This window comes from Alexandromys fortis, unplaced genomic scaffold, assembly GCF_014885135.2.
Source record: "Alexandromys fortis isolate MF-2015 unplaced genomic scaffold, M_Fortis_MF-2015_v1.1 scaffold_5, whole genome shotgun sequence".
NCBI lineage: Eukaryota > Metazoa > Chordata > Mammalia > Rodentia > Cricetidae > Alexandromys > Alexandromys fortis.
Genome location: NW_026067924.1, coordinates 8,373,453 through 8,384,592, shown reverse-complemented (window position 1 = coordinate 8,384,592; position 11,140 = coordinate 8,373,453). Strand labels below are relative to the sequence as shown.

Below are 11,140 nucleotides of genomic sequence, written 5' to 3'. Positions count from 1 at the left end.
AGAGTCATAGTAGTAGATATTAACCAACCATTAATAAACCTTATGGCACTCTTGTTTAAAATTTTTCTTTATTTTTAAATTTACTTTATGTATGTCTGTGTATGAGTCTGAGTGAGGATAAATGCACTATGTGCATACAGACAGGATCTAGGAGTCTAAGTGAAGATACATACACTATATGTATACAGGATCCAGGAGTCTGTACTATATGTAGACAGGATCCAGGAGTCTGCACTATATGTATTCAGGATTCAGGAATCTGCACTATATGTATACAGGATCCAGGAGTCTGCACTATATGTGTACAGGATCCAGGAGTCTGCACTATATGTATACAGGATCCAGGAGTCTGCATTATATGTATACAGGATCCAGGAGTCTGAGTAAGAATACATACATTATATGCATACAGAAGCCAGTAGAAGCTAAAACATCTGAGCCATCTCTCCAGTCCCACATGGCATTATTACACACAGTGAAATCACTTATAACTGCCTGTAAGTGGCTATACAGCACAGTAAGGGATAATCCTGGGCCTTGGTGACCATAGCTTCTAGCTGGGAGGTTTTCTAAGATGCAGAAAGCTAACAGATAAAACAAAAACTCTAAGTGGTCCAATTAATGTTCAAAATGCATACATGGTTGGTGATAAAAATAAATTTATTTTGAAATAGCATTTAAGGACTTCATAGAATTTAACTGTAATAGATAGTGATGGAGAAAGACAATAGTCTACAGAAGCATGACTTCTGCAAGGGAACTAGTTCAAGCTAGCTGTCATGACAGCTAGAGAGATAAGTCGAAAGCAGATATTCAAGGTTATCAATTAAGAGGACCACACTGTCCGCACACATCCCCAAGCCTAACACAGTGGTGGGCATAGACCTGGTGAGCAGCGAACAGCAAAGCAAACTAAAGTTACAGTGTGCATTAAGGACCACTCACTAGGAAAACTGCAGTAGCCGTCATCATCCACAGAAGCATTTACAAGGATGCAAGCAGGTTAAGGCAGGCGATGGCAAGAGGTGAGGAGCCAGGAAAGCACAGCTTATATAGTTGGCATGGCTTGTCTTGCAGGAAGTGGGGGTGTTTGTTTAGGGTCACCTTAGAGAACTTTAGAGGCTATCTTGTGGGATTAGCTTGCCTTCTTTGTTGTTTCCATAACAAAAACCAAAGCACTCCATAGTCCTGTGACTCCACAAAGGGCACAGATGAAAGTCGGGAGAGAGATGAATGCTGTCATTGTAAGATGAGACTGGCAGGGGAGGAAAGTGCCCTCATCTTGGGACTTGGTTGGTGTCCCTCCTACGTCATCCTCACAGAGCTGTAAGAGCGGTGGAGATGCTGAAGAGATAATTGTTCCCCCACATGGTACCTGGGCCTCTATGGAGAGGAGAACCTGCCGCAGAACAGGAGGCTATTGGTTTTGTTGTGCCTGATGAAGAAAAGGAAGGGGTGGTCTGCACGGAACGTTGGAACAATGGAGGCGCAGCAAGCTTGAACTATCATTGAAGAAGCTGCTGCAGCCTCGGTGCCTTCTTCATTGACCTCCACAACACTCTTGTGAACACACTTGGACACACACAGGTCTCTCTCTGGAGACATTCCTGATAAGTCAGCCTGGCTGCCTTGGAAGACATCCACCATTCCCAGGTGCTGACACACAGACTCCATGTCATAATCCTCTTGCAGTTTAAATTTTGGAAGGAAAACCTCAACATCAGTGCTTTTCATAAAGCCTGGTTTGGTCCAGGCCGTTAACTTCTCAAAAGTGAGACCGTTTTCCACCTGATAAAACAGAATTAGAAACTGTCAGATTCACAGTTGAGGTCTTACCCAGAGGTTCATAATAACTTCTTGCTCACAGAACCCTCTATCATCCTGCTTGGGGCACTGCCTATTCACAGGGTCAGACAGTGTGAGTGTCCAACTAGCTAGCTAGCTTGCGTGTGACTTCCCTGGTGGGCATGGAGGCCAACAGCCCAGAGGTAGGAAGACTTGGCTATCCTCTCCTAAATCCCTTTCAAGATATCTTTTATTCTGACAGGCGTCTGTGTCCAGGTGTTTATGGTTTAGGTTGTATTTGCTTTTGTTCTCTTGATCTAGACCTAGTTGTGAAGGCAATAAACCACAGATGCTAAAACAAAAATAATAAAATAAAACTTGAAAAAAGACTTTTGGTGTGAGCCACACCAGAAGGAAGGTCTATCCAGGTTGAGATGCTATGTATTTTGTGAACTGCTATGGCTTTAATGAGATATTCCATCTAAAGGCTCACATAGTGAATTCTTATTCTGAAGCTGGTAACAACATTTTCGGAGGATTCTATAATGTATGCATGAGGGCTCTAGCTGACTGAAGGAAGTAGTTACTGGAAGTGTGCCCATGAAGGTCATCCTTGGTCCTCAGTCCATATCTCTTCTCCTTTCTCTGCTTCCTGTTCACTAAAAGGTCTGAAATCTCTGCCACATGCATCTGTTACCGTGGAAACCAAGGATGTGCCAGGTAACTTAAAATGGTCCTCTGAATCCGTGAGCCTGAATAAATGCTTCCTCTCCTAGGTTATTCATGTCAGGCATTTTTGTCAGTGATGAAAAACTAACTAACACCAGAGAAGCCATGCCACAGCTAGGGAGCTGGATGAGAAGAGCCAAGGGAGCTGTTCTGCTTACATAGACCCCTTGGGTCATGCACACTGCCCTGCCCTCCTTTCAGAGGATGGATGACAGACTGTGGGGTATCCTGCTGCAAGGAAGACCAAGATGCGCCATTATGGTGTGCCTGACTCTGTCCTGCCCAGATGGCACCTCTCCTCGTCCTCTATCTTCGGTGAACTGCAATACTTTTTCTGTCTGTTTTACATTCTCAGACATTAAAACACTGGCAAAGACTATGATACCATTCTATTTACAGAGAGGGACTATTTTCTGAGCACTGTGTTAAGTTTCTTGCTCGAGTTGCCCCCATTTCATCCTATCAGGTACCATCTTCTGTTCTAATGATGAAGTTATGTCATATGACAAGGTCACACTGCCCACAATGGGGGGGGGGTCCCCAAACACAGAAACTGCACACAGCTTGAGGCTCACTCTGGGAATACCACTTGCTCAAATGGCAGTTGGAAAGGTGAAAACAATGAGTTCTGTTCTAATTAGGAAGGATAATGGCGGTCCTGGATTCTTCTAGGAGACATTTAGAGTGGTGACTGCTAAGGACTCTCCTGCCTCACCTGGCTGAGGTCCACACCATCATCTGGGAGCAGGACCAACAAGCTCAGCTCCAGGCCCTCATAGGGCATTTCCAGCACCTGTGCCTGTACTTCATTCACGTGGGCGAGGTTAAATCTGTCTTCCTGATACATCATCTGCACTGGTCTTTCCTCCTTCTGTACACAAGAATCCAAAGCATAAAAGATGTTGTTGAGAGAGGTCAGAAGGTTTCCAGATGAGCTGAAGTTAATGTCAGGAGTGTTCTCAGCACTCACAATGAAAACACTATTCATAGTCCAGTGAACATTTAGTCAATGTCTGCCAGCCTCTTCCTGGTCTCATTTAAGAAATCGAGTGTAAGTAGATATGGGACTATTGTAGATAGGATTCTACAGCGGTGATAAAACACGTTGACCAAAACAATATGAGGAAGAAAGGGTTAATTTTGCTCTTACGGCTCTCAGGTTAACATTCATAACACTTCAAACGGCATTAAATTACATTTTATAGGGATTGGGAAAAGTATTCTAATATCTACTTTAATTCAAATTATACTCTAATTAAAATGGAGATCTTAATCACTCAATTTCAATATTAAAATGCTATAGTGTTAAATAATGATAAATTAACCAATAATTTAAAACGATCATTTTAATTAAAAATTACTCTATTACATAAATGTTTGTATATTCCTTTCTACTCTACCTCATGATCCATACATGCATTATTGTACCTTGACACATAAGTTTCTGTTTTCTTGAACTTACAGGAAAATTTAGTTTCTAGAGTAAGTTAGAAGCAATGATTTTATGAGGATTTATCAGAATACGTAAGAACCAGAAACAATGTAAAATAACACAAGTATTAAATATTCTTTATTCTTATCATTTTTCTATGGATCTAGCATTTCTTTCAGTTTCAAACATTTTCTGTGCTTTCCTATGCTATTTCTTTCTGGACTGAGGATCGAGCCCAGCAGCCCACAGGACATACAGTCTCTACCACTGAGTCCCAGAGCTACACATTCACGGTTACACATTACCATGCAGGTTCTTCATCACAGTGGCATAAATTTTTATCCTGCTCCTTACCTTGTTAATTTTAAACGGCACCTCCATTGTGTCTTCTTTGTTAAACGGCTGATGCCACTTTCCTTTGAAGTATAGAGCATTGACAAGAACCAGCCTGGTCATTGAATTAACTGAGCCTCCTGACAGCAACTCTGGAATTTTCCCTTTTGAGAAAGCAGAGACTTCATTCAGGTTCATTTTATATACGTGTGAGAAATAGGCTGATGTGACATCTGGGCAGATTCGAGCATCATGCTTTCAAATTTGCTGAATGTGGATGAGCATGAAAAAAAAATAAGCTGAAACAACATATCAACCACCCATGTTTGACTTGACGTCATGGCCACGGGAGTCACATGATCCAGGTGAGGGTGCTGAAGGACTTCCAAGTCCCTCAAGGAAAGCAGGGTTGGGAAAAGCAGAAAAAGGCACTTCAGGGTGGAGAACAAAGAAGCAGGAGATGTGGAAGGGATCGCATGGGACCAGGGCTCCCCTTGGGTGCCAATGTCAGCTGACAACTTGATTGGGTCTGGAATCAACTAAGAGACATGTCTCTCGGCAGGTCGACAAGGACATTTTCCAGAAAGAGTAAGTCATGGAGAGGACATTGCCTTCCTGCCCTGCCCCGACTAAAGGACTCAGGGAGAAGCAGCACTGCTTTTGCCTGCCTGCCTTCAGCCCTTGCTGGTGAGTGCGTCTGCACTGTTCACACCTCTGCACCTGCCATTTTCAGCTGACACTGGAGCCCAGTAGCTTTGGTCTTCATGTGGACCAAGACTAGTGCCTCTCTGGAATCCTCTAGGCTTTCCATTCCAGGCTGGGACTGCTGAGGTCTCCAACCCCATAGACTGAGCAGCTACCAGATTCTCGGCCTCTACATGCAGATGGCCATTGTTAGACTATACAGTCTGTATTGTATATGCCAATCTACTGAATCCCCTTAGTAATACGTATTCATTCTATTCCCCTAGAATACTCTGACTAATGTTAGATACAGTATCTCATCTAACGCTCCATGGTCATGCCCAGTTCTAGCATAGCACAACATGTCAGAGACTCAAGGACAAAAGGTAGTTTGTGGAGAAGGAATTGTTATCATATACTTTGGAGTGCTGTCCATCCTTGGGGAGATGATGCAGGTCAGAGGACAGATTCCCTTCTTCTGTCTTAAGGAGCATCCTTTCAGTAGAGAAGAAAATCCTCGCTAACTTACAATGTCAAGAGTGCACAAGAGGTAAAGACTACAACAAAAATTGGCAAATAATTGCTGAGTATTTATTTTAAAAAAATCTAGCTGGGCGGTGGTGGCACACGCCTTTAATCCCAGCACTCGGGAGGCAGAGGCAGGCGGATCTCTGTGAGTTTGAGGCCAGCCTGGTCTAGTAGAGCTAGTTCCAGGACAGGAACCAGAAAGCTCCGGAGAAACCCTATCTTGAAAATCAAAGAAAGAAAAATCTCATTTTATACTTTCTGTTAGTAGAAATAGGAATGTATCCAGTGGTACATAGGCATCTGAAGGGTTCAACTATCAGATAGTGATTTCAAAGACTAATGCTGGAACACATCATCTCTGAAATAAAAACAAATAGGGTTCAACCTCAAATGGGAGGTTCTTGTAGGCCAATCAATGGAACTGAGCGGCCCTGAGAGGAAATCAAGTTTAGTTTCACCAAATGTAAGTGAGGGATCTGAGGCAGGAAGAATGGAATCAGAAACAGGAATCCTCTTTAGACATAATGATAGTGGGGGCCAGGGCAACACAGACTGTAGGAAGAAGGAGCCCATGGAAGAATTATGAGGAAGGCCTCCACATGAATCTCCACAGTGGAGTCATCTGACCTGCCAACACTGCAGACCACCCCTGTCTTCTAATCTAAGCTGTTAGACTGGAAATCAGGCCCATGAGTTCTCGTGACATTTGTATCATTCCCCTGTCTTGAAGAAATATTCAAATAACTCTATTGTTCAAATCTAAGTTTCCGAATAAAACCTCCATGATTTATACCACATATCATGATGTTAGTCTGCATCTCTTTGACTCCCTGAAATAACATGCGATTAGTCCATGAGGGAGAAGGGAAGTTAAGAGAAAGAACAGGGAAGGAAGAAGAGGAAGAGATGGATGGAAAGGAGAAAATTGTGGGGTGTGAAATAACTTGAAATTCTGACCTTCAGTCTGTTTGGAGACCCACGTGTTTATGTGCTTCCTGGACTCCTCTGGATCTTTGGCAAAGGACAGCTGCTCCAGCTCCGAGTGGTAGAACTGAAAACAGGACTCCTTGTAGGTCTTTGGAGAGAAAATGTTCAGAAAATTAACATTGGAAAACAAAGTGTCTGCAAGCTTCCAAACCCTCTGATAGTATGTCAAAAACAAAACAAAACAAGAAAAAACTAAAGTAAGTGTAGATGTCACTTTAAGCAGCAAATATCTATTTTTTTTGTCTTTGTACATGGGAATAACCAGATATGATTGAATAAAAATAACAAGTAGTCAAATTTGAAATACTTTAAAGTATCATTATAGAATTGTGATCTTTGGGGGAAGTTGAAGGAGTTGAGTAGTTGAGTTTCACTATTTGGCCAAGGCTGGCCTAAAACTTGTGATCCTCCTGTCTCAGGTATTTAGATGTGGGTCATCACACTGACTAGAACTTGATCCTTAACTTTCTCAAGTTCTCTAGGATCCTTCTCCTGGGATCTACATCAACAAGTATTTTAAATACAATTGATATCATTCTACTGACAGAACTTACTGGGAGGATTTTACAGGTATTCTCTGCAAAGAGCCTATTGGCCATTCTAAGCAAGTACTTTCTGCTGGGCTTGTTCAGATTACTGAGAAGCTCCTGGAAGCCTTGATGAATGTCTTTCTCTGGGTTTAAACCAAGTGCCTGCGAAGGAAAAGAATGAAACATTATGAGCGCAGTGATGAAACATTTTGGTAGCAAAGAGGAGTTTGCAGGCTAAAGGGATAGCTCAGGGGGCGAAGTACATGAGGCTCTGAGCTGGATCTCAGTATGAACATAAAAAGATGGGTTCCGTAGTGTATGGCTGTAATCCCAGCACTGGGATAAGAAGACACCTGCATTTACTCCTGTCCTCTGCCTAAAGAAGCACACATGGGCATGTAAACACACATACACACATGTGTGTACACATACTTGCACACATATACCTGCTATATGCATGCACAATCTCTCTGTTTGTTAAAAGACTAGAGAGAATAATTATGAAGAAGACCCCTCTACATGATCGTATTCACGTCCTCATGCCCTCACTACATTTGGAAATGATAAAACTGAGCAGTTATACCTGAAAGGCTCTTCATGGGAAAGAAAATTCTGGTAAACCTCAGAACAACAGTGACTGCTTCCCGCTGTGACAGTGAAGCAGAGGGCTTTTTCTCAGGCCAATGCCTCCTGCCTGCCCTGGAACCCCTGAGGTCAGAGACCCATCCTTCATCACCTGCAATGCTTATAGGATGCTTCATAAAGCGACCAACGCAGTGCCTGGTCAGGATGAGGACCAGCCACACACATTTGCCCATTCAGTATCCCAGCTGGTGCAAGGCAGGTTGGACACAGTTAAGAGAGGAATTAACCTTTCTTGGCCAATGAATAATTACAAAGTCTGCTGCTCTAAAAATAGATCTTAGCAACCTATGTTTCAAATAATCTCCTCCTTTTTTTTTTCCCATCGCTGTACTTGGGGCTGCCCCCACTTTTTAAAAAAACTCTTTTTTATTTGAAATTAAGTTGCCATGCTAGTCTTGAACTTGCATCCTCCTGTTTCAGTCTCCTTAGTAGTTAGAATTAAAGGCCACCAGGTCTAGCATGAAATTATTTACACCCCATTTTCTAAGTGAAGTCTGGACAAAATTTTGAGAGTTTCTTTAAGTTATTACTGAGGGAAACTCATTGTCCCATCCTCTGTAGCCCCTACCCCATGAAACAGGGTGTGCATAGTCTGACCCTCCCTTCTCAGCAACTCTTAGGCAAGTGAAACATGTCAGGTGACAGGGAACTTACCTGAGACATCTGGACTGCGGTGTCTCCCTTCGCCCCCAAGAGGACCATAGCTAGAGCAGAGGAGATGCTCACAGGCGAGTAACATACATTTTTCGAAGGGTTGTTCTGACAAAGGATCTTTAAAACGTGGATGGCAAAGGTGCCGTTTGCTTCAGACAGAGTGTTCATGATGCAGAGTCTGGAGGCAAATGAGAAATGGTACTCAGTACAGCGCTGGAGGTTCCCTGATCTGACTCAGGGAAATCTGGAACTCTACTCTTGGTTCTCATTTCAAAATTCCTAAGTACTTAAAATTGGATTTTACAAATTCTTTCTCAGTCACAGTCCTTCCAATTTTCAGGTTATTATCTAGGTGTGGTCACGGCAGCAGACCAAACTAGCGTCTGTCCCATTTGTGTAGGTAGAAGGTCAGATCATCGGCACACACAGGACACAGATGAGAGAGGAGGACTCTAGTCTCCTTCCATACAGTCCAGGTCCTCTCTCTGAAGATGGTGGGGTTGAGGCTAAAGAGGAGGAGGAGGAGTAGTGGAAGGGAAGAAGAAGACAGCCATGAGCATCCAGGTCCTCTGGACTGACTTCAGCAAAGCTGTGTTCTGTGTCTGCCTGCGAAGACTCTGAGATGTCTGGGTGTGCACTAGACAGTGCCTCTGCATTTACAGTTTCTCCAGGAAAGACACGGGGAAGCTGAACGACACACTAAGACAGGCTGGTGTCATTAGCTCTGCTGTGCAGCAGGAGGCGTCCGCCTGCAGTGACTGCTCGGGTGGCCTTGGATCAGGGGGTGGCTCCTAGGCTGTTTCTCTGTAAAGCTTGCCTCTCTCCCAGGTGAATAGACAGTTTGGCTCAGACTATCTGACTGCCCCAGGCACAATAACCCCAATCTGAGTCCCTGTACATCCAATGGCTGTGCTCTCGCTGTCATATGACCTTAGTGAGTTCCAGCATTTTTTTTTCCTACTGTGTTTAAATGCAGATCAAATAGCACAGGGAGTCTCAGAGCAACACAACCCATACTTCTTCCTCCTCCCCAGACAGAAGGACACAGCATCCTGGGACTGCCTAGATCCTGTGACTCCTCCCCTTAACTCCCTTCAGGAAAGGTGGGGCTGCTTCATTTCAATGACTTCCCTTCTGGTGGGCCCTCTCATCTAAATCTGCTTGTGACCACTATACTCCTGCCCATCCTGATGTCTTTTTAAAGTTGTTTCTAGTCTTGAAGAGCTGTTTGTTCCATCTAGAAGGTCATCTACGCGGCAACTGTCACTGAGTTCAAACTACTCACCTCTTCCCTCCCTCACTGGGACAGGGCAAGCTCAGGGCCTCTGCGCTGCTAAGCTAGGGCAGCTGCTCCAGCCCAGTCCTTTCGCCACCCCTCCCAAGTGCACTCTGTCTCTTACTGACTGTGGTCTCCACCACACCCAGAGCTCTCTGAAGGCAAGAGAGATGTTTGGCACCCTGATCTTAAGCACCTGGAAGCATGCTCTGGCTAAAGGGGGTGTTATCAACACGGAGTGGAGTATTTTATAAATGGAAATGAGGAGTGCCCAACTTCCTCTAGAGACTGCTCATTTTAAAGGACCCAGAAATAGAACAGACACATGTTTTAGATCCGCCAGGAGAGAGCAGCGGCAGTCAAATGTCTAGGTAGTAGAACCAGAAAGAAAGCAGGAAAGAGGCCAGTAGAGAAGGATGCTGCTGACCCCTGAAGCCGTGGTTGAGGAGAGGCCAAGGCAGCTCTAGGACACCAGCCCTAGGACCAGCCTTGCTGCCATTGGCCAGCTCGGGTTTTTTAAAGATCCCTTTTAAATGTCCAATACTGTAGGAGCGAGCCAGGATAAGCTAAATATGAACAGATCACCCAAAGGAAGTTCTTTACTTTCCAACCGTTATCACCCACCAGTGTAGGACTCAGCGATCAATAAATTTAATAGAGGCCAGAGTCTCAGTAGTTTACCCTGAAGGTTTCAGGAAGGACCATAAACAAGATTACCTGAGCACCACTGAAGAACAGACCATCCAAAGGAAATGCCTACCGTTCCAACCGCTGTAGATAGGATCACCTGCCAGCACACACTCACCAGGAGACCCTTACACAAATGTCAGCCAATCAGGGGTCCTGAACCTCAGAAACCCCTCATCCCCACCTTTACTACTATAAAAACCCAACTCTAAATGAGATTGGGGGTCTCCGTTTATTCCAATACGTTGGACATGCGGAGAGACCGAGTTTGCAAACTTGCCTAAAATAAAGGCTCTTTGCCTTTATTTTATACATACGGGGACTCGGTCTCCTTGTTGGCTTTTGGGGGGACTTCGCGGATTTGGGCATAACAAATACCACCTGCTTATTTTCCTAACTCTGCAATTCTGGGCTTCCCTCCTGAGCTCAATCTGGACCTTGTAAACCTCGCTCACCTCTGTGGTTCCCACGGTCCCAGCCTGAGACAGGAGCCTTCACTTAGCACCTTCGCGGCTTCTCAATGCAGCTTTTGCAGCCTGAACGTCCTGCTGGTTTAGCTGAGCAGCCTGGCCGATGAAAATGAAAGTATTTGCAGGAGAGGAGGAGAAGGGAGAGGGGAGGGGGAGGGACGGAATAGGGAGGGGAATTGGGGGAGGAGGAAGGGGAGGAGGTTTACCAAGATTTTAACTGCTCCCTGGGGCAGGGGGCACGCGCGGGGGGGGGGGGGGGGGGGGGGGGGGGGGGGGGGGGGGGGGGGGGGGCGGACGCGGAGGGAGCGGGGAGCGGGGTGCCTATTATCGAGATTCATTCCCCAGCCCCACCCTCCTGTTCAGGAGGAAAAACAGCAGTCCTTTTTCTACCTCTATTTCC

At 44.8% G+C, this 11,140-nt stretch overlaps 1 protein-coding gene across 1 annotated transcript; it reads right to left on the bottom strand.

Annotated features, from left to right (window-relative positions):
* Window positions 1-642: 642 nt before the first annotated feature.
* LOC126501662 (serpin B9-like) lies at window positions 643-10,893 on the bottom strand. The gene is made up of 7 exons (XM_050142442.1): window positions 10,726-10,893; window positions 8,308-8,485; window positions 7,033-7,170; window positions 6,449-6,566; window positions 4,301-4,443; window positions 3,230-3,385; window positions 643-1,788 (listed from the first exon to the last, which is right to left on the bottom strand). Exons 2-7 carry the CDS (start codon window positions 8,473-8,475, stop codon window positions 1,384-1,386), a joined length of 1,128 nt encoding a protein of 375 aa, XP_049998399.1. The 5' UTR covers window positions 8,476-8,485; window positions 10,726-10,893; the 3' UTR covers window positions 643-1,383.
* Between the last annotated feature and the right edge of the window lie 247 nt (window positions 10,894-11,140).